The sequence below is a fragment of the Heterodontus francisci genome, chromosome 2, assembly GCF_036365525.1.
Source record: "Heterodontus francisci isolate sHetFra1 chromosome 2, sHetFra1.hap1, whole genome shotgun sequence".
In the NCBI taxonomy this organism is placed as follows: Eukaryota; Metazoa; Chordata; class Chondrichthyes; order Heterodontiformes; family Heterodontidae; genus Heterodontus; species Heterodontus francisci.
This window is the reverse complement of record NC_090372.1, coordinates 204,248,623-204,272,401: the sequence shown is the minus strand read 5'-3', so window position 1 is coordinate 204,272,401 and position 23,779 is coordinate 204,248,623. Positions and strand designations below refer to the sequence as shown.

The 23,779-nt window shown below is 43.1% G+C and overlaps 2 protein-coding genes across 7 annotated transcripts in view; both read left to right on the top strand.

Annotated features, from left to right (window-relative positions):
* LOC137350456 (NEDD8 ultimate buster 1-like) overlaps nt 1-11,537 on the top strand; it is a 30,443-nt gene extending 18,906 nt beyond the window's left edge. For all 4 annotated transcript variants that reach the window (XM_068015110.1, XM_068015104.1, XM_068015125.1 and 1 more), the window contains exons 10-15: nt 35-142; nt 1,148-1,300; nt 2,652-2,801; nt 5,724-5,813; nt 6,557-6,728; nt 9,161-11,537. In XM_068015110.1, coding sequence (XP_067871211.1) covers nt 35-142; nt 1,148-1,300; nt 2,652-2,801; nt 5,724-5,813; nt 6,557-6,728; nt 9,161-9,324 — 837 coding nt within the window. In that variant the 3' untranslated portion in view covers nt 9,325-11,537. The remainder of the gene's footprint in view (nt 1-34; nt 143-1,147; nt 1,301-2,651; nt 2,802-5,723; nt 5,814-6,556; nt 6,729-9,160) is intronic.
* A 7,626-nt stretch (nt 11,538-19,163) lies between these two features.
* The window catches only part of LOC137380211 (NEDD8 ultimate buster 1-like), a 51,463-nt gene continuing 46,847 nt past the window's right edge, over nt 19,164-23,779 (top strand). Inside the window, exons 1-2 of one of the 3 annotated variants that reach the window (XM_068052037.1) lie at nt 19,164-19,451; nt 21,224-21,337. In XM_068052037.1, the coding sequence (XP_067908138.1) occupies nt 19,428-19,451; nt 21,224-21,337 (138 nt within the window). In that variant the 5' untranslated portion in view covers nt 19,164-19,427. Of the gene's footprint in view, nt 19,461-21,223; nt 21,338-23,779 lie in introns of all 3 variants that reach the window. The other 2 variants (XM_068052028.1, XM_068052019.1) reach the window with 2 other exon arrangements.

Genomic DNA, 23,779 nt, shown 5'->3' with positions numbered 1-23,779 from the left:
TTTTTTTTTGTTTGCTCATTTTTGTGTTTCATAGGGCAACACTGCCAATGAACAGGTGCTATATTTGCGGCTCAAGCTTCTTCAGGGAGTGGTATTGTACCATAAGGGAAAGCTGGATCAGACCAGAAGTCATCTGACTGAGGTGCAGGCTTTATCTCCATTTCTGTTTTGCAGTTATTAACTTATTTTTTAATATCACTTAGTTCTGCTTAATTCTGCAGTGGTGTTTTTATTTGGCAATAAAGTACATTACCCTTTATTCCTCTTTTTTTCTAACTAAGCCTGATTTTCAGAGTTCTGGATGCTCATTATCTAAACTAAAATAGACTGGACATATTGCTTAAATCATAGAAAATGGTTACAGCTGAGAAGGAGGCCTTCAGCCTGTCATGTCTGCTGGCTCTGCAAGCACAACTTAGTCCCATTCCTCCGCCCTTTTCCCGTAGCCCTGCAAATATTTTCTCTCCGGATGCATATCCAATTCCCTTTCTGAAAGCCACAATTGAATCTGACTCCGCCACATTCTTGGGTACTGCATTCCAAATCCTAACCACTTGTTGCATTATAAAGAAAAAAGTTTTTCCCTCATGCCACCTTTGGCTCTTTTGCTAATCATCTTAAATTGGTTGAGAACCAGAGGATGCCATTCTACCAATGGGAAGTTTCTTTCTATCTACTCTATCTAAACTCCTCATGATTTTGAACACCTATTAAATCTGCTCTCGACCTTCGCAAAGGATAACAGCCCCAACTTCACCTGTCTATCCACGGACCTGAAGTCCCTCATCTTGGGACCATTCTCGTGAATCTTTTTCTGCACCCTCTCCAATACGTTCACATCCTTCTGAAAGTGTGGTGCTCAAAAATGGGCACACACAATACTGCAGTTGAGGCCAAACCAGTGTTTTTTTTTTAAAAAGTTCATCAGGAACCTGTGCATTTTTAACCACTTTCTCAAGCTACCCTGCCACCTTCAACAATTTGTGCACATACCCATAGGCCTCTCTGTTCCTGCACCCTGTTTCAAATTGTACCCTTTTATTTTATATTGCCTCTCCTCATTCTTACAACTAAAATGCATCAGCTCCTACTTCGCTACATTTGAATTTCATCTGCCACATTTTCTCCTCTATTTACTTTGATTCAGGCAGAAACATTATTGGGAAAGCTCTCTGTGGATGATAAAAAGGTGGTGCAACTCATGAGTCTTGGATTCACAGCCCAGGAGGCACGGCTAGGTTTGCGAGCATGTAATGATGATATTGACTTTGCTGCATCACACATCTACCAGAGAAGAGAGGTAATTATATTAAGTATCTGTAGCATTTATAACCTGTTGCCAAGTTTTAGATCTTCCTTGGATAATCTTCTGCTCTGTTTCAATGGTGGTGGTCATTCCTGTAAATGATGCTGATATCTTGTGTGCCAAAAGTGCCCATTCTGCCTAATATCTAACCTGTGTTAATGTAGTCTGGGGGTGTGTTCTAATTTCAACTCGATAACACGTCTTTCTCATATGCCCTCAGTTTGCTTCTCTGCTCTTCTCCAAGCCAGCTGCTCTATTTACCCAATTTGCTTTTCATAGGGTTTTTTTTTTCAAGGAGTGGTATTATAGCACAAAAGTAAAACTATATCAGACTAAAGCAGGTGGAATAATGACTCCTTTTGAGTGAGGTCAAATGCAGTGTATAATTTTAAACATTGTTTTTACAGAAAACAAAAGTTATATTCCAATCTTAACTTCAAACCCCTCATAAATAAGAATAATAAGCCACACTGCATTTTCTTAAATTGGGTACTTGATACTTTTGGTCTGTCTAGCACTGAAACAGTTGAGGCGTACACTGGCTCTTTCTGTGATAGTTTATTATAAGACTTAGACTCTTCCTGTCTCAGCAGACCACCTGATTGACCTTTTTATCATGGGTTCTTTCCTCCTGTTGCTCTTGACCACTCATCCCTTCAACATCTTCCCTATTAACCTATCACATGCCCTGATGTTTGTACTACCCTGATGCAGGGCAGTGGGTTCCTCTCATCGTGTTGGATGATAAAGGTTCCACTACAGATATATCATCTTTGTTTGAAACGTAAGAGTTTTCTTCTCCTTTACCCTGGTTTATGCCAATGCTGCTCACCATCTCTGGACTAAGACGGTGACTTTTTTTGGAGGACCCTGCCAATATAGCAAGGAGGCAAATGAAGCCTGAATGAGGCTTTAGTGAATGTCTAGCCTTTACTCGACAAATCATTAGTGTAGTCTAACTTGGATCATATTGTGGGAATTGCATCTTGCAGTCTTCCTTTTAGAGGCCTTAAATGGCTTGTGCGGGAAGTGAACAAACACACTCTGGTGCTAGGTAAAGAACACTATTGCAACAACATAGAGGGCATTTACTCTGCATCCAACTGCACTTTTAGTCCTAGGTTGTAATGCTCTTGATTGAATTCAGCCCCAGCTGGGGGATACATTTTCTAGCTGTGTATATGCTCATCCTCCCTCCATTTTGAGATGTGAAATGCTCTCTAACTTGTTTTTTCACCACTTCATTTTCTACACTTTTTAAAAAAAGTAAATTTTTATTTTAGCTCTTAATCCAACTAAGGGTGTGCAGACACTTGACGGATATGACTATTTTGGTATTTCATAGGAGAAAGCTGAAATAAGGAGAAAAGAGAAAGCCGAGAGAAAAAGGAAAAAACAAGAAGCTGTGAATTCCTTGGTGGCTATGGGCTATTCCGAAAAGGCTGCTGCCAAGGCATTTAGATCAGCCAATAATAACTTGGACCGTGCCATAGAGGTCAGTCATTTTCACTGCTCAGAATTATGTATAGTGTCTCCAAAGATTATTGGGGGTTTGAGTCCATACAGTTTTATTTTAAAAAGTCACTGCATTTTTATCACTGACTCATGCATGTTCTAGTTAAAGCTGGTGAAGGAAATACCCCTGAAAAATGCACCATTCCTATACTAGTCTTTATTGATGCTACAGATGATGCAGCACTTTGCCCAGTTTTTTTTTTTTAAAAAGCAGTCACGAGAATTACAATACAAATTGAACTATAAATGTCAAGTGTGCACTAATCTGTAACATCAGTGTGAAGTCTGCACCCAAGCTAACGGCTGAATGAGGTAGATTGCAATTCCATGAATGCTCATTCTGCTTTCTAAGGAGTCAGTTTGATGGGAACAGTACTTGCATTTTACAGCGTTACAGCTAGCGGGGTCACTTGTAATGGAAACCGGACAGCCAATTTGCACACAGTAAGCTCCCACAAACAGCAATGGGATAATGACCAGATAATCTTATTTTTAGTGATAATGGAGGGATAAATATTGGCCAAGATACCGGGGATAACTCCCTTGCTCTTAAGAATCGTGCCCTGGAATCTTAAGTTTGCCTGTGAGAGCAGTCAGGGCCTCTGTTTAAAGTCCCATCCGAAAGATGGCGCCTCCGACAGTGCAGCACTCAGTGAAACACTGGAGTGTCAGCCTAGCGCTCAAGTCCCTGGTGTGGGACTTGAACACACAATCTTTTGACTCAGACAAGAGTGCTACCAACTGAGCCATGGCTGAAATTTTAAATGAACTTCAATGCCAGACTTGCACTGTACATACTTATTACTTGGTGCAAGTTTACAATGTAAATGCATTCTAAGTTGGCCAGCTTATTCAGAGACCATACAATTGGTGTATGTATGGAGGGAGTAGGGAATGAGAAGATGAAAGCTGTGCTGCTCTGTGGCTCAGGCTAAAGTTTGTCATTAGGGTAAAATAGAACTCTGCATCTTACTGTACTGAAATATCTAAAATAGAAAAATATTTACATCACTTTTTGAGGACAAAAAATCCATTAGTATCACAAACTGCAACAATTTTTTTGAGCTACAATAAAATTCATTTACAAATTTTCAGTTGCAAACTTGCTATAATTTAGGTTTTTGCCTTGCCCCCTCTAGTCCTGCCACATGATTAAAATCTTCACTTGCCACAAAGCTTTCCACTGTTGTGGGGACATTTGTTTGAAGTCTATATATACAAACACACTGGCTTAGCTGTCTGCCTTGTGATATTGATGCAATCAGACATCTAACCTAAGACTGAGGTCTCCTGAAGTTGAGACTGGTGGTTACTAGGGGCCCCAAAACGAAAATTGTGCTGAGGTACCACAGAATAGGCCTGAATCCCTACTGTCTATTGCACAATTCAACAGCCCTGGTTCACCAAGTCACTCCCCTTCATTGGAAATGCTGCACACAAGGGGCTGTTGTAGGTGACAGTCCATGCTGTGTAGGATGAGATGAGAGGTATGTGAAGCTTTGCGTACCTGTATTCTATATGGGCTTGTGAACTGATGTAGAATGTTGAGATGATGACAGCTCTGGTTACTGGTATCAATGTAGAGTTAAGTGGAGTAATTGAAGCATCATTGCAAATCCTGGGTGAAACGTAAGGGCAACAAAGGCTCATGGTCCACAGCTGCATTATAGACAGGATTTAAAATTATCTAGAGCAAGGGTGACTGAGCAAGAGAGTGCACAGATTCTCTGACATTGGAAGTCCAGGGAAGGTGGGATGGAAGGTTGCTTGAGTGGAGTCCACCACACTCTCCTAGTGCTGCTCTGCCTGCCGAAATGTTCCTTCCAGTCGTCCTGTAGACCAAAGGGGACCTCTAACAAGGTACTGGTTACTAAACATTCCCTTTCCCCTAGTGACTAAGATAAGAGTAGAGCATCACTTGTTCTTTCTAGGTGACGTCTCCCGATGTGTTTCGAAAGTTTGCTTCAAACTTCCAACAACAAGTAAACAATAAAAGGTGATTTGCTCCTCTGCAATGACTTGTTTACTCCCAGTCAGCTGATTACTGTTAAGAGGGCATTGTCCGCTATCTGCCAAAATACTGTGCAGCCTCCTTTAAGTGCTAGGCAAGGCGGTGGCATCGTGGTAATGTCACTGGACTGGTAATCAGAGGCCCAGGCGAATACTCTAGGGACACTGGTTCGAATCCCACCACAGCAGATGGTGAAATTTGAATTTGACTAATAAATATGGAATTAAAAGCTAGTCTAACGGTGACCATGAAACCATTGTGGATTGTTGCTTCACTAATGTCCTTTTAGGGAAGGAAATCTGTCTTTACTTGGTCTGGCCTACATGTGACTCCAGGCCCACAGCAATGTGGTTGATTCTTTAAAATCTCCTCTGAAATGGCCGAGCAAGCCACTCAGTTCAAGGGCCATTAGGGGTGGGCAATAAATGCCGGCCTAGCCCGCGACACCCACATCCCACAAATTAATAAAGTAGAAAAAGATAAGCAGCATTCAGCCCCTTTAATGATCCTCTGGGTGGCCATTCCGAGCACAGGCTTAATTTCTTTACCAAGATGGCATCTGGTGTTAATCTGGCATTTCAGCTTAAAATTTCATCTTGACCACCTCCCTGAGGCCATAACTCTTGAAGCATCTTAGGAAAATCGCCCCATAATTTTATTAAATAGCTTCAATTTGTTGCTAATAACCAAACTTCTCATCCTTTGAAAATGGTGGTTTAATTTATTTAGACGGGTGCATCTACTGTCTCTGTTCAACAGCCAGGTTTTATTTTTAAAAGAATTCCAATTTGTGTTGTACCCATTTTGAATACCCAAACTTTACTCATTGCTGAGATGGACTGCATTATTGTAGGTTTCAGACAGACCCTCATCAGTTGAATTTTCTTCCAGATACTTAAGTACAGCCCTGAGCCAGCCTACCTAGATGAAGAAGCTGGACCGAGTAACAGAGTCGAAATATCTGAAGAAACTATTAATCAGGTGTGCATTGTTTCTGTTCCATGGTCATTGATAACTTGCACACAAACTAGTTGACTCTTTGCGCACACATGAATATGTTGTTCCCTCACTGTTTGCTGTATTGACCACACTCTCAATCCTTAGTTCCTCTTCCTGTCCCTCCAGTTTACTTTCCCCTTCCCAAGGTGCCAGTTGCTCTATTCCAAGGCTGTGAGCCACACTCATATGTTTCAAGTGATTTATTTCTCTGCGTGAACTTATTCATATATAATCTCATACAATTATTCAAATAATAAATAGAGCAAGAGAAGCTAGGATCTTGGGTGTGGTATTCTGCCTTTTTTCATTTTTTTCTCTGATCTAGTGAAGCTGGGATCTGAATCCTGGAAATGAGGGCGTACAGGATTACCACTAGTTTTTGCTCTCACTCTTTGTTTTTCAATGGCAAAAATTGAAGTGTCAGTGGCAAACTTGATTTCCAAAACTTTTTTTTTTTAACATCCGTTTTGTGTTTGACTCCGAGATACAAATTACTATTTATGCTGGTAATGAAGTCATAACTTTTTTCTGGTGTTTTACAAAAATATATGTATACCTCTTCAGAACAAGATTCCAGGCTTGGTGAGCTTGATTTACTTTATTAAAAAAAAAAGTATACTTTTTAATACATTTCTGATACTACCAAAAACTGAGTTCAGACAATTATTTTAACAATTGATTCATTTCATTTAATAACCAAAGAATTTTTTCAAAAACTTTTATAGGTAGCATTTTTGGGGTTTGATCACTCTGCTGCAGAAATTGCCCTCAGGAGATTTAATGGGAACATTGAGCGTGCTGTTCAGGCATTGATGGATCATGGTGGATATCTTCCATCAAGCCTACTTAATTCACCCCCGTCATCGTCTTCGTCACCAGAAGATATGGAGGTCGAAGGTGATTAGAAAACGTTGGTTAGCAAGACTGCAGCATGCTTAGATGGTGAATGTGCCAAAGCCTTGAAGAAAGGAAGGAAAGATTTGCACTTCACAGCCGATCAAGTACTTTTTGAAGCATAGTCACTGTTATAATGTAGGAAATGCAGCAACCAATTTTCACACAGCAATGTAATAAATTACTGGATAATCTGCTTTACTGATGTTGGTGGAGGGATAAATATTGGTTAAGATAAGGGGATGAACTCCCATTTTCTTTTTTTTTACATAGTGCCACGGGTTCTTTTATGGCCTTCTGCAGATAGGGCCTTGTCACTGAGTTTATTAATACACTTCTGAGCTGTCCACCTGAGTGAATTACTTGAGCATTAGGGGGAAGAAATGAAAGAATAAGTCTTTCTGACTGTCGCTAACGAGAGAATCTGCCAAATACTTGGAATTTTGTTTGGACCTAGGTCAAAGATTTTATTCCTGTATTCCAGTTCGCATTCCAATCTCTCTCTCTCAGCATGTATGATGCTCCACAAATCCATCCCATCCTCTTAATTTTCTAGAATATTTCAGTTGCTGCAATGCCTGCCTATCTTCTGCTATGGTATACTTGCTGTTATGAGGAAAAGGTTTTGCTTGGTAATGGAGACTAGGATAGCTCTTAACCCATGCGTGCTGTAGCAACAAATAAATGAACAGCTGAAATCCATGTTAAGGTGAATTATGGTTAGAGCCAGCTTTGTCAACTATTGTCAGCATTCAGTACTTCCAAGTCAAGTATTATGTAAGCTAGCTGAAGTAAATCTCTCTACATAGTGTCAACAGTGCAACATTTCTGCCCACAACACTCTGGCAAAAAGATCCATAATTATGCACAGGATAGCAATCTCTGATAAACCAGAGTCCTGCACCCAATAAGAACAGGATTGAGATAGCACAAACTCATTTCATATAGAATTCTGCAGCAGGCCGTTTTCATCCCAATTAGAGAGACTCCTTCTTAGTGCCTTTTGCTTCGTGTTCAGTGTTGCTGTCAAACTGGTTCCTGAAATGTGTGCAAGGGTGAGTGGAAAAGAGACTCCCTGTATTTTTATTTCTGCCGGCAGAATTACTGTTTAGCCTTTCTGCCAATATTTGACCCAAAGGTGATGTCCATCGTCTAGGAGCCCATCCTATAGGTGGCATAGCATGTCCAGGGTTAATGAGGGACCTTTTATTTGTGATTCCAATCACTGGAGATCAAATGGGGATGCTCACTATCTTTACTGATTCTTTTAGAAGATGGAAAGATGCCATCAGACCAGCACAGGCTAAAACAAATCGTCCAAAGCAGTAAGACACAGCACATGAATGCAATGCTTGGATCAAAGTGTTTATCCTTTTTAAAAAAAATTTCATTACCTTTTTTTAAAAGAAAAATGAAATTCTTGCACTGTTATCCAAGAATCTTGTGGATTATTGTTAAAAACTTAAACCTGTAGCCAGATCGGGACATGAGCGAATTCTTCTGTACGTAAACAATCTAAATGACTTCAGTCAAAGTTTAACCATCCCAGTTAAACATAATGGTGCAAACTATTGCATAAGATGCTGGTTGGTGGGTGTTTCCATGTCATCCTCGTCATGGAGATCTATGAATTCACTGGTTGTGTAGAACTACTTTGCATCTGCAACAAAGCCCTTGTAGTCCATGTAATTTCCAGGAAAAAGTGGCTAGATCTGGATCCTACACATTGGATCTCATAGTATTCATTTTGAAGTTGGGTGAAAGAAAGATTGCTTCCATTTTGATTTTGCACCATTTTCATTTAAATGTTTTAAGTGCAGAAATTCACCTATTGCTTCACTGGGAGCCTAGCATGAAAGATAGGAAAAGGAAATCTTGCATTTATATCGCACCTTTCACTGCCTCAGTGTCCCAAATCGCTTTATAGCCAATGAAGTATAGTCACTGCTGTTCTATAGGGAATGGTTTAGTTTGTGTTTAAGTGGAAACATCTTTTGGCATTAACTCATCTGTAATAACACTGTTCCAAATTAGACTTTAAGCGAAACATGTATCCCATGCCATGAAACCATAAGCCCCTGCATTGCTATATTTCATCAATCACCATGTTTATTGAATTTTTGCATGTTTTGAATGACTTTTAAAGTAAACTAATACTTTCAAAGTGAGACGATTGCAGCCAAGCCCAGTGTCCACAAATGCAAATCTAGCAATGGCTACTAGATATCGATCAGGTCTTGGATTCCTACATAGGCTTTTGTGTTTTATATAACAACTTGTATTTATATAACACCTTTAGTGTAATAGTCCCAAAGCATTTCAAAGAAGTATTATAAAACAAAATGATACCTTTATACCTTCTAAATTAAGACGTTTTTAAATTTCAGCAGAGATGCTTTTTAAAAAAAAAAAATGTTTTTTTTATATCTCATCAGAAGAGTCCTCTGAAGAAAAACAAAGGGAGCGTGAAATTGTGGAAGAGGTTTTGGCAGATATTCCGGAACATGAAGAGGACTACCTTGACATGACCCTGGAGGAGGAGAGGGAGGTCATTATCAAGTACAAGACTTGGCTACAAGGGTCACAACAATCGACCTGATTGGCAAGCAGTGAAGGAACCAGTGCTAAATTCCAGTCACTGATTTGTGCCTCGTGCCTCTGTCAAAAAAATTTGCCTTTTTATTTTTTGATCAACTTTTCATTTTTAATGGTTAGTGATTTAATTGCCTGAAGACGTGGCATTTTTAAAAATCAAATCTGCCTTTGGTGCAATTATTAGTGATGAGGCTGTGCTACTGTTGCACCTTTGCAGTAAATGCAGAGGTTTACCAGCAGTGATCTTGTTTCCAAAATAAATGCTGTTGCATTAGAACAGCAGACACAAGTTTGGCTGCTGTTAATGCTGGGTAGTTGTGTTTGATGCTGAGATGCTGCTTATTTGGCTTCTCTGGGTTTTGATTTCACGTGTACTGAACAGTAAATTCTAGTTGGGATGATCAGTAGCACAAAGGAAACCTGTGACTCCAGTTTTATGGCAATTTGCATTTCTTGTTAGTCAAACAGAATTCTGCCATTTTTATCTCCTTGAAAATGCTTTATGGTGTGGTGGTCTTTTTAAATAGTGATTTAGATGGCCAGAATATTAATTGTAACCCCAGGTTCAATGGACATTATTGTATTGTTTCTTGCCCCAACACTTTTTTTTTTTCTGTTTGACATCAATCAATATTGAGAGCTGTTCCCCTGCTTTCTGGTCACAAGTATTCAGTGGCTCTCAATCCTGTTCTAGCTTTGTGCATCAGCCAGCATTAGGTCTGATTCTATATACATTGAAACATAAAGGATGGTGTTTCAAGACCAATGTTTAGAATAAATTCTATCAAAATTAGACCAGAGACTAGATATGAGGCTGGGGACTATACCTGCAAGGATTATCCCTACCTCGCACTGAAGCCTTTCCCGAGTTGAGACTTGATGACTTTGGAGATCTGCAAAGCAATATTCTCACTCCACAGACTGAAGTTGACCATCTATACCTGTTGAAGTAGAAAGTTATCATGGCCGCAACCCAACAAAGTACACATGATGTTCAGAGGCTTGTATTTGCTTTTTTTCCTCAGTATTCAGATCATGATGCTGTTCTTAAGGCTGTCTTCAGTATTTTCTACCACAATCCCCTTCCCCTCTTGTACTTCAAGACTAAACTCCAAAGCAATTTGCTCCAGCCGAGTCAGTAGTTTCCAGCAATTTTTCTAAATAATATGCTGGAGATTCTATTGACTCCTGTGTTGTAAAATGCAGATGGTAAAACCATAATAGGTGTTTAAAATTAATTCTATACATATTTTGAGAGGAGCTGTAGCAAATTGTTGGAAGTTTAAAAATGTGAAAATAGGATGGATATTTAAATCCAGTAAAAATCTTTAAATTTAAATAGAAATTGTACACAATCCTATTTTTGAAAAATGTATTTTGTACTACTCATGAAATTTGTGTACAGCCAATTTTTTCAGCAATAACTGATTTTATAAAGAAATGTGCTTTTATGTTCTTGCTATACTGGATTGAACTGAAACCTAGCTGACTTAATCTTCTCTACTCACCAACTCGAGGAGGGCACAAGAAGGAACTTCTTGTGAGTTCTTGGACATGGGAATTCATCCACTGATTTTATTTGTAGAAGGTTACTGTTGGCCTAGGCTCAAACTGCACTGTAGAGACTAGAGCACAGAATCCAGGCTGACACTTCAAAGCAGCACTGGGGAGTGCCACACTGTCAGAGGTGCTATCATTTAGATGTGACCTTAGACCAAGGCCCTATCTGCCACCTCCTAGTGGATGTAAAGGGTCTTGTGACACAATTTGAACAGCAGGGGAGTTCTCCCCGGTGTCCTGGCCAATATTTATTCAAGAACCAACTATTGCCCCCTGCTCAAGCTCTTTGCTTCATTAGCTGTGTTTAACAATATAGATTGGGAGAATGCAGCAATTTAAATTTAGTTATTATTTTGCAAACTCTTACTTCAAAAGTCAATTTTTTTTATTCTTGCAGCCTGGCTGAATTTTCCCAAGTACATTTCTGATTCTCAGTAGGTGTACTTTGTCAGAAAGTCTCTATCTTTATCTTTCTCCCTTTCCCCTTTTTTCCAGTTTGTTACTTTTCATAAGTAACAACAAAATCTTGTTTTGCCTGAATTGCATAGTGAACTGTTGCCTCTATTCTTGAAATCCCACTTCTTGGGAATTATAATTTTTAAGTAGTTTATTTAAAAAAAAAAAAAAAAATTCTCAAATAAATTTGATAATACTGTGTTCTGAATGTTTTGAGTGTTTGTATAATTTAGAGTAATATCTATCTGGTATAATTAAAACATAGTAATCCTCCAGAGGGATTTGGATATTATAAAAGATAAATGATGCTCTAGCAGTGTTTAATCCTCAGCTGGCCACTGACCAGAAGTCAGATGAGTCTACAGTAAAAGGTTGACTCCCTCCAGCTTAGTAGGAATTTAATTCTTTGGATGGAATCAGACTCTAGGGACTCCTGATCAGTTTTTGACCAGCAGCTAGGTTCAGGGTATCCTTGGTTGACATTTGAGTCTACAGTCAGACACTGAGCTTTCTAGTGGCCTGAAAACCAGTGATTTAGAGGTGCTTTCAGTTAGTGAAAGACTAATTTTGGAGGAGAAAGTTGACACTGGGTGTTGGGGTGGGGGGAAAACTCCTGGGTTGCATGGGGGAAAGAATTGTTTGATTAGATGGAGGGTGGTGGGGGTAGAAGGTAATTTTGAGGTTTAATGAGAAGCAAATGGGGTTCATATGGAACGAACTGAAGCTGCAGCCAAAGTGAAGTGTTTGGCAGTCTAAGGGTTAATATGTGCTATAAAGTTTAGGAATTCCATTTCCTTTGGGTCTTCAAGTTCTGAACAACAGGACTTGTAGCAGACTGCATCATGTTGATTGGAACCTCTTACCTATGTTGAAAGACTGATGAACGTAATGAAATCTGTTTGGAATTAATTTGTTTAGAACAACTACCTGGAAATATGGCCCAATAAAATGTATGCAAATACATGATAACCAACTTACCTGGACTGGGCAGCCATCCCATGTCGATATTGTGGCTGGAAGTCCCATGCCTTCTGATTCCTGCTTGGGGATTAAGGGCAAGATGCTAATAAGGAGCAGGGAGGAGTTAAATTTTCATGTTGGGGGTGGGTGGGGAAATGGAGGAAAATTACTCTATTGGCTGGGGGGGAATGGTGGGAAGAGATTGAAGGCTAAAGGTAACATGGTTCTGGGGGGGAAAGTTTACTTTAGATGAGAGGCCCAAAATCAAAATTTGGGGGCGGGGGAGAGGGGATTCCAAATTTTATTTAGTTTTTACCACAAATTTAAAATGTTACTGCAGGACTTGAAGCCCTTTAAAAATGACGCGGATACCGTTGTCGCGGATGGAGTGGCTGCCATCGGGGTGGGGGTGGGGGGGTTGGTCCGCCCCCTCGATTTGAAATGAGCCCCCGCACAAAAACACACAATATCGCAGGGGCTCTGCAGCAGCTGCTGCACGCGGGCAGACCACTGATTTCAAAGTGTCCTGTCGCAACTTGCAGCCAGTAGGTCCACAGCCATTAACTGGATTGTTTATCTAAATAAAAGCAAAATACTGCCGATGCTGGAAATCCAAAATAAAAACAAGAAATGCTGGAAATACTCAGCAGGTCTGGCAGCATCTGTGGAGAGAGAAGCAGAGTTAACGTTTCAGGTGGGCGGCGCAGTGGTTAGCACCGCAGCCTCACAGCTCCAGCAACCCAGGTTTAGTTCTGGGTACTGTCTGTGCGGAATTTGCAAGTTCTCCCTGTGACCGCGTGGGTTTCCACCGGGTGCTCCGGTTTCCTCCCACAGTCAAAGGCTTTGCAGGTTGATAGGTAAATTGGTCATTGTAAATTGCCCCTAGTGTAGGTAGGTGGTAGGAGAATTGAGGGAAGGTGGGGATGTGGTAGGGAATAGGGGATTAATGCAGGATTAGTATAAATGGGTGGTTGATGGTCGGCACAGATTCGGTGGGCCGAAGAGCCTGTTTCAGTGCTGTATCTCTAAACTAAACTAAAACTAAACTGAAGCCTCCCCACTTGGCTATACTTTCCATCATCTGCCCCACTCAAATCACCACAGTGGCAATCTGACCCTTATAATCAAATCATACCTTTGTCTTTTATCTTTCAAGTACCTTGTTCCATCCTTTTTGCTTCTAAAATTCTTCTCTACCAGCCCCCAAGCTTCACTTTGACTTCCTCATACAGTTATCTTCCTTCAGCCTCTCTACTGAGTAGCTCTTCATCCTTTGTGATTTACATGGAAATCATTTAATGTGTCAAATCTTATCAGGTATTGAAAATAATTTCATGAACTGTATTGACTTAACTCTGGTAAAATATAAGTTGAGTGACTTGGCAATAGTAGTGCTTTTAAGTCCAAACACACAATAATCCACATTAATTGGATCTGGGATGCCTTTTGTAAGAGACTGTAATTAAAAATACATTACATAGAATATACAGCACAGAAACAGGACATTCAGCCCAAATTTGTCCACTCGAGCTTCCTCCCATCCTTCCACCTTTAACTCTATCAGCATAACCCTCTATTCCCTTCTCACTCATATGTTTGTCTAGTCTCTGCTTAAACTCACCTGTGATATTAGCCTCAACCACTCCCTTTGGTAGCAGGTTCCACACTTTTGCCACTTTGAGTGAAGGAGTTGTGTCTAAATTCCCTATTTGATGCCTTGATGGTTTAATGTATTCTGATAAGTTTAAAAACACTAATAGAGAAAATGCTGAAAATACTCAGGTCAGACAGCAACTGTGAAGAGACAAGCAGAGTTAATGTTTCAGTTTGCTGTCTGACCTGAGTATTTTCAGCATTTTCTCTTTATTAGTGTTTGTAAACTTCTTACATTCACCACCACTTCTCTCACTACTTCCACTGTCTCTGATTTGTCAGACTGCTTGTCTAACCTCGTACTGGATGTGAAAAATTTCCTCCAATTAAATACGTGGAAGACCAAAGCCATCTGTCTTTGGCCTCTAACCCAAGCTCTGTTCCCATGATTCTTTCCCTCTTTCTGGCAACAGTCTAATGCTGGACTGGGCTGTACAACATTGGTATTGTATTTGACTCCAAGATAAGCTTCTAATCACACATCTGCTCCTTCAATGAGACTGCTTACATTCACCTTTGTTAAATCACCTGGCTCCACCTCATTTCTGCTCATCTGCTGCTGAAACCCTCATCCATGCCTTCACTACCACTAGACAGGGTAGGCAGTGGCGTAGTGGTATTATCACTGGACTGGTAACCCAGAGATCCAGGGTATTTCTCTGGGGACGTGGGTTCGAATCCCACCACAGCAGATGGTGGAATTTGAATTTAATAAATCTGGAATTAAAAGCTAGTCTAATGATGGCCATGAAACCATTGTCGATGGTTGTAAATACCCATCTGGTTCACAAATGTTCTTTAGGAAAGGAAATCTGCTGTCCTTACCTGATCTGGCCTACATGTGACTCCAGACCCACAGCAATGTGGTTGACTCTGACATGCCCTCAGAAATGGCCGAGCAAGCCACTCAGTTGTACCTAACCACTACAAAGTCAATAAAAAGGAATGAAACGGGACAGACCACCCGGCATCGACCAAGGCACCGGAAACGACAAAGGCAAACCCAGCCCTGTCGACCCTGCAAAGCCCTCCTTACTAACATCTGGGGGCTTGTGCCAAAGTTGGGAGAGCTGTCCCACAGACAAGTCAAGCAACAGCCGAACATAGTCATACTCGGAATCATACCTTACAGACAATGTCCCAGACGCCACCATCACCATTCCCGGGTATGTCCTGCCCACCAGAGGTGGTGGCACAGTGGTATACAGTAGGGAGGGAGTTGCCCTGGGAGTCCTCAACATCGACTCTGGACCCCATGAAGCCTCATGACATCAGGTCAAACATGGGCAAGGTAACCTCCTACTGATTACCACCTACCGCCCTCCCTCAGCTGATGACTCAGTACTCCTCCATGTTGAACACCACTTGGAGGAAGCACTGAGGGTGGCAAGAGCACAAAATGTACTCTGGGTGGGGGACTTCAATGTCCATCACCAAGAGTGACTCGGTAGCACCACTACTGACCGAGCTGGCCGAGTCCTAAAGGACATAGCTGCTAGACTGGGTTTGCGGCAGGTGGTGGAACCAACACAAGGGAAAAACATACTTGACCTCGTCCTCATCAATCTGCCTGCCGCAGATGCTTCTGTCCATGACAGTATTGGTAGGAGTGACCACCGCGCAATCCTTGTGGAGATGAAGTCCCGCCTTCACATTGAGGATACTGTCCATCGTGTTGTGTGGCACTATCACCGTGCTAAATGGGATAGGTTTCGAACAGATCTAGCAATGCAAAACTGGGCATCCATGAGGTGCGATGGGCCATCAGCAGCAGCAGAATTGTACTCAACCACAATCTAACCTCATGGCCCGGCATATCCCCCACTCTACAATTACCATCAAGCCAGGAGACCAACCCTGGTTCAATGAAGAGTGCAGGAGGGCATGCCAGGAGCAGCACCAGGCATACCTCAAAATGAGGTGTCAACCTGGTGAAGCTACAACCCAGGACTACTTGCATGCCAAACTACGTAAGCAGCATGCGATAGACAGAGCTAAGCGATCCCATAACCAACGGATCAGATCTAAGTTCTGCAGTCCTGCCACATCCAGCCGTGAATGGTGGTGGACAATTAAACAACTAACTGGAGGAGGTGACTCCACAACTATCCCCATCCTCAATGATGAGGGAACCCAGCACATCAGTGCGAAAGATAAGGCTGAAGCATTTGCAACAATCTTCAGCCAGAAGTGCCGAGTTGATGATCCATCTCGGCCTCCTCCTGAAGTCCCCAACATCACAGATGCCAGACTTCAGCCAATTTGATTCACTCTGTGTGATATCAAGAAACGAAAGAAGGCACTGGATACTGCAAAAGCTATGGGCCCTGACAATATTCCGGCAATAGTACTGAAGACGTGTGCTCCAGAACTTGTCGCGCCCCTAGCCAAGCTGTTCCAGTACAGCTACAACACTGGCATCTACCCAGCAGTGTGGAAAATTGCCCAGGTATGTCCTGTCCTGCTTTTTGTGTACATGTCCAACCCGGCCAATTACCGCCCCATCAGTCTACTCTCAATCCTCAGTAAAGTGATGGAAGGTGTCATCAACAGTGCCATCAAGCAACATTTGCTTAGCAATAACCTGCTCAGTGACGCTCAGTTTGGGTTCTGCCAGGGTCACTCAGCTCCTGACCTCATTACAGCCTTGGTTCAAACATGGACTAAAGAGCTGAATTCAAGAGGTGAGGTGAGAGTGACTGCCCTTGACATCAAGGCAGCATTTGACCGAGTATGGCATCAAGGAGCCCTCGCAAAACTGTCAATGGGAATCAAGGGAAAAACCCTCCGCTGGCTGGAGTCATACATAGCGCAAAGGAAGATGGTTGTGGTTGTTGGAGGTTAATCAGAAGTGTGATGGACTACTCTCCACTTGCCTGGATGGATGCAGCTCCAACAACACTCAAGAAGCTCCACACCATCCAGGACAAAGCAGCCTGCTTGATTGGCACCGCATCTACAAACATTCACTCTCCACCACCGACGCACAGTGGCAGCAGTGTATACCATCTACAAGATGCACTGCAGCAATGCACCAAGGCTCCTTAGACAGCACCTTTCAAACCCGCGACCTCTACCAACTAGAAGGACAAGGGCAGCAAATACATGGGAACACCACCACCTGCAAGTTCCTCTCCAAGTCACACACCATCCTGACTTGGAACTATATCGCCGTTCCTTCACTGTCGCTGGGTCAAAATCCTGGAACTCCCTTCCTAACAGCGCTGTGGGTGTACCTAACCCACATGGACTGCAGCGGTTCAAGAAGGCAGCTCACCACCACATCCTCAAGGGCAATTAGGGATGGGGAATAAATGCTGGCCTGGCCAGCGACGCCCACTTCCCATGAATGAATTTTAAAAAAAGATCTGACTTCTGGCTCAGCCTCCCATCTTTCACCCTACATAAACTTGAGCGCATTCAAAACTCTTAATACCCAATCCCAACTCTCACCAAGTCCCATTCACTCATCACCCCTGTGCTCACTAGCCTATGTAGGTTCCCATTTCAGCAACACTTTTTTAAAATTCTGATCTTTGTTTTCAAATTCCTTCATGGCCTCATCCCCTCCCTATCTGTGTAACGTCCTCTAGCCCTACAACCCTCAAAGATCTCTGCACTACTCCAATTCCGGCCTTTTTCCCATCCCTGATTTTCATGACTCCACTACTGGTTGCCGTGCCTTCAGCTGCCTAGGCCCCAAGATCTCAAATTTCCTCCCAAAACCCCTCCGCCTCTCTACCTCACTCACCTTCTTTAAGACATAAGTATGGAAAAGGATAAGGATAGAAGAGGAGTTAGAGTTCTCAATTGGGGCAAGGCCAATTTTGCTAAGCTGAGGAATGATTTAGTGAAAGTGGACTGAAAACAGCTACTTTAAGGTAAATCAAAGTCAGAGCAGTGGGAGGCATTCAAAGGAGAGATTCAAGGGGTTCAGAGTAAACATGTTCCCACAAAGAGAAATGGTGGGACGGCCAAATCTAGAGCCCCCTGGGGGGAGAGAAGGGGTAAATAGGGGAGAGGGAGCAGAGAGAAGGGGAGAGAGGATGGAGAGAGAGGAGGATACAGAGGGAGAAAGCGATCAAGATCACTCCTGACAGATGGAATCTATCCGAATTCTCTGCATCGCTCATCAAGTGTGTGAGCAGACATTGACTACCTGTGCAAGCGGAAACAATGCAGGTATCTCACTAAATAGGGAGAAATGTGTTTTAAATCAAACTGTGTTTTGATGGCATTAGGTTGGTTTACAGTTTATTATTGCACCCATGTCCGCAGTTGAGTCAATAATTTTGCCAAATGTCCATGGTGCAACATGTTGGTGCCGCTCCCTGCTCAGTATTAGCATTGGAGGTGTAGAGACTCTGGGATTTTACTAAGGAAATGGGGGATAGTGGGCACAGTAGGAGGACAAGTTGGGTGCTACAATTATAAGTACTTCCTAACTGCAAGGTACATTGGCAAATGCCCAAGAGATCAAGCTACCCAGGTATACTAAGGAGAGTTCTTCTCATACCTTGGGAGCCTCCTCTCAGCAAGGGCAGACATCGACGATGAAACTCAGCATCGCCTCCAGCGTGCCAGAGCAGCCTTCAGTCATCTGAGGAAAAGAGTGTTTAATGACAAAGACCTCAAACCTGTCACCAAGCTCAGGGTCTACAGGGGTGCAGTGTTACCTGTCCTCCTGTATGAGTCAGAAACATGGACACTGTACAACAGGCATCTCAAAGCCCTGGAGAGACATCACCAGCGGTGCCTCCGCAAGATCCCGCAAATTCTGTGGCAGGACAGGCACTCTAATATCAGTATCCTCTCTGAGGCCAACGTCCCCATTATCGAGACACTGGTCATGGCTAGTCAGTTACATTGGGCCACATCATCCACATGCCTGACACAAGACTCCGAAAACAAGAGGCTACCAGGAGGGCAGAGGAAACAAGGACGTCCTTAAAGCTTCCCTGAAAAAATGCGACATCTCCACTGATTCGTGAGAATCTCTTCTCCGAGACCTCCCAAAATGGAGAAGAAGTATCTGCGAAGGTGTCAGCCAGTTCGAACAATGTTGACATGCCCAGACAGCGACCAAGTGCAAACAGCGGAAGGAGTGTTCGGAAATTCGAGCATCCCAATCACTCACCTCACCAAACACCACCTTGTGGCAGAATGTGCGGATCCAGAATTGGACTATTCAGTCGCCTAAGGGCCCACAATCCTGGAGTGGATGAAAGTCATCCTCGTTCCCAAGGGACTGCCTGAGAAGAAGATACTAAGGAGGAAAAAAATAACCAAATGTCTAAACAGATCAGTTTGCTTTGTACTTTATGACTTAAAGGCTCTGGTGTTTTACTAAGGAAATGGGGGATATTTAGGAAAAAAAACAAAGGAAGTGTATTAAAATCCTTCAAATTACTTTCAATTTCACTTGCTGTGTGTATCTCTCTCACTCTCTGCGTGACAGAGCAAACAGCCTGAGAAGCAATGGCGGAAGGGAGACAAACAAAGGCACGTCAGGTATGCTGAAATGTGATAGAAAACAAAGTGCTGACAATATTTCTGATACATCATAATTAGAAAGGCTCTATAAGGCAAGTAAGATTTATGTAAGTCTCAGGCTGACTTGGAAGAGCAAAGAATGGACCACAAGTATGTGTGTGCGTCTGTCTGTGTGTGTGTCTCTGCCTCTGTTTCTAGGGAGATGTCTGTATCTGTGTGTGTGTGTGTCTCTCTCTCTCTGTATTTGTGTGTGTTTCTCTCTTTGTGTGTGTGTGTGTGTGTCTCTCTTCCTCCTCTGTGTGTTTGTGGCTGTGTGTGTGTGTCTCTCTCTCTCTGTCTCTGTGTGTCCATGCCTGTCTCTCCCTGTCTGCGTGTGCCTCTCTCTCTCTGTATCTGTGTGTGTCTCTCTCTGTGTCCCTATGTGTACCTTTGACTGTCTTTCTCTGTGTCTGTGTCTGTGTGTGTGTGTGTCTCTCTCTCTCTGTCCCTATGTGTACTGGTGACTGTCTTTTTGTCTGTGTGTGTCTCTCTCTCTTTCTCTCTCTGTGACTCTGTCTCTGTATGCCTCTCTGTGTTAATTTATTTATGAGCCATGTCTGGTGGGGATTTCCAGCTGTAGTTCCTTTTTTGCTGCACTCGTGAAAATGAAAGCTACTTGCAGCAAGTTGAGATGGCAATGTAATGACTCACCACTTGAAGTTGTAGTGGTCTTATGGCCTGGATCTCGCTAGAGCCAGGCACCGTGCATTCCTACTTTGGGAGAAACCAAAACTAGAGGCCATAAATATAAGATAGTCACTAATAAATCCAACAAAGAATTCAGGAGAAACTTCTTTACCCAGAGAGTGGGTTAGAATGTGGAGCTCACTACCATAAGGAGAAATTCAGGTGAATAACGTAGATGCACTTAAGGAGAAGCACGAGAGAGAAAGGATTAGAGGGATCCACTGATAGGATTAGATGGAGAGGACTGGGAGGAGGCTTGTGTGGAACATAAATGCTACTAGCATGGTCCTGTTGGGCCGAATGGTCCGTTTCTGTACAGTTATTCTATGTACGACACCGTGCATCAGTGTCATAAAAAGAGGTAGGTGGGACTCACTTCAGGGATGTAATTTTGCCAAATGATCACTTGAAGTTCTTCACAATCAATGTGTGATATTCCTTATGGCATGTGACAGACATTTATCATGAGCCTGAGGTTAAGCGTCTTTGTTTCTAACAAGTTTTTTTAACTCATTCTCGGGATATAGGGGTCACTGGCAAGACCAGCATTTATTGCCCATCCCTAGTTGCTTTTGAGAACGTGGTAGTGGGCCTTCCTTTTGATCCCACGACAGTCCATGTGGCGAAGGTACGCACATGATGCTGTTCGGTAGGGAGTTCCAGGACTTTGACCCAGTGACGATGAAGGAAGGATTCAACAATCCCTGATAATTTTGAAACATTAAAAGTTGCACTTTATTCTGTGTCAGGTAGAGGGCGGGCAACATGGGGGGCGGGTGTAACTTTGTTTAGAGGGAAATAAATGACCATCTGTGAAACCTGCAGGTGATTTCCCTCATCAAACTGACAGTGTGGATTAATTGGTTTAAGAAATATTTTCTTTATGGCTACAATGTTAGAACCCTAGACTGCCCACAAGTTCAGATAGCCACTGCAATGAGCAGGGGGAAGTTCTAGATCACCCATAGAAGGTAATGGAAAAACTGAAGAGACTTCATACTGTCAAGAAAATTGACTCTATGGTAGTAACAATTGTTTGTTTTCTTCCATCACAGCAAGAGCAGGACACCAGTGATGCTATGGATAATAGTATGGAAGTGAGCCAAGCAGGGCGATGCAACAGCTCTGGGCATCTAGTCATTAATGTTACGTTACCAAAGTCACTTTCGGTAAGAGTACTCCTTAACACAGACCTATTGGCCGCTATACTAGTGATAGTTTAGTGTCATAGAGATAGGAACAGGAAAAGGTCATTATGAACAAGAACTGTGTAGGCAAATACGGCAGCCATTTTGAGCACAGCAATATCCCATAAACAGCAGTATGATGAATGAACAGTTAGCCTGTTTTCTGGCAGCGTTGGCTAAGGAAGGCAATGTTGGCCAGGACACCAGAACTGTTTTGCTCTTCTTCAAGATGTCCACTTGTACTGGTGTTTCTGGGAATGGTGGAAGGGTTGATGCTAAGGGTGGAGGCAGGTGGGTTGACACTAAGAGTAGATGCATAGAATATTGCTGGCAGGGTGGTCAGCACTCTTGATGTTGACCTATTTTTTTCTTGCACCAGACTCCTGGGTCACCGGAGCCTACTCCACAAAGCTAGTTTTTTATACTTCCCATTCTACTTACTCATCCCTCGGGATCCTTCCATAGAGTCATAGAGTTATACAGCACAGAAATAGGCCCTTCGGCCCATCGAGTCTGTGCCAGCCATCAAGCACCTATCTATTCTAATCCCATTTTCCAGCATTTGGCCCGTAGCCTTGTATGCAGTGGCGTTTCAAATGCCCATTTAAATACTCCTTAAATGTTGGGAGGGTTCCTGCCTCTATCACCCCTTCAAGCAGTGTGTTCCAGATTCCAACCACCCTCTGGGTGAAAACATTTTTCCTCAAATCCACTCTAAACCTTCTGCCCCTTACCTTAAATCTATGCCCCCTGGTTATTGACACCTCCACGAAGAGAAAAAGTTTCTTCCTATCTATCCTATCAATGCCCCTCATAATTTTGTATACCTCAATCATGTCCCCCCTCAGCCTTCACTGCTCTAAGGAAAACAACCCTAGCCTTTTCAGTCTCTCTTCATAGCTGAAATGCTCCAGCCCAGGCAACATCCTGGTGAATGTCCTCTGCACCCTCTCCAGTGCAATCACATCCTTCCTATCATATGGTGACCAGAACTGTACACAGTACTCCAGCTGTGGCCTAACTAGCATTTTATACAGCTCCACCATAATCTACCTGCTCTTATATTCTATGCCTTGGCTAATAAAGGCAAGTATCCCATTCTTTTTTCTTTTGGGCCTCCTTATCTCGAGAGACAATGGATACGCGCCTGGAGGTGGTCAGTGGTTTGTGAAGCAGCGCCTGGAGTGGCTATAAAGGCCAATTCCAGAGTGACAGGCTCTTCCACAGGTGCTGCAGAAAAATTTGTTTGTCGGGGCTGTTGCACAGTTGGCTCTCCCCTTGCGCCTCTGTCTTTTTTCCTGCCAACTACTAAGTCTCTTCGACTCGCCACATTTTAGCCCCGTCTTTATGGCTGCCCGCCAGCTCTGGCGAACGCTGGCAACTGACTCCCACGACTTGTGATCAATGTCACAGGATTTCATGTCGCGTTTGCAGACGTCTTTATAGCGGAGACATGGACGGCCGGTGGGTCTGATACCAGTGGCGAGCTCGCTGTACAATGTGTCTTTGGGGATCCTGCCATCTTCCATGCGGCTCACATGGCCAAGCCATCTCAAGCGCCGCTGACTCAGTAGTGTGTACAAGCTGGGGATGTTGGCCGCCTCGAGGACTTCTGTGTTGGAGATACGGTCCTGCCCCCTGATGCCAAGTATTCTCCGGAGGCAGCGAAGATGGAATGAATTGAGACGTCGCTCTTGGCTGACATACGTTGTCCAGGCCTCGCTGCCATAAAGCAAGGTACTGAGGACACAGGCCTGATACACTCGGACTTTTGTGTTCCGTGTCAGTGCGCCATTTTCCCACACTCTCTTGGCCAGTCTGGACATAGCAGTGGAAGCCTTTCCCATGTGCTTGTTGATTTCTGCATCTAGAGACAGGTAACTGGTGATAGTTGAGCCTAGGTAGGTGAACTCTTGAACCACTTCCAGAGCGTGGTCGCCAATATTGATGGATGGAGCATTTCTGACATCCTGCCCCATGATGTTCATTTTCTTGAGGCTGATGGTTAGGCCAAATTCATTGCAGGCAGCTGCAAACCTGTCGATGAGACTCTGCAGGCACTCTTCAGTGTGAGATGTTAAAGCAGCATCATCAGCAAAGAGGAGTTCCCTGATGAGGACTTTCCGTACTTTGGACTTCACTCTTAGACGGGCAAGGTTGAACAACCTGCCCCCTGATCTTGTGTGGAGGAAAATTCCTTCTTCAGAGGACTTGAACGCATGTGAAAGCAGCAGGGAGAAGAAAATCCCAAAAAGTGTGGGTGCAAGAACACAGCCCTGTTTCACGCCACTCAGGATAGGAAAGGGCTCTGAGGAGGAGCCACCATGTTGAATTGTGCCTTTCATATTGTCATGGAATGAGGTGATGATACTTAGTAGCTTTGGTGGGCATCCAATCTTTTCTAGTAGTCTGAAGAGACCACGT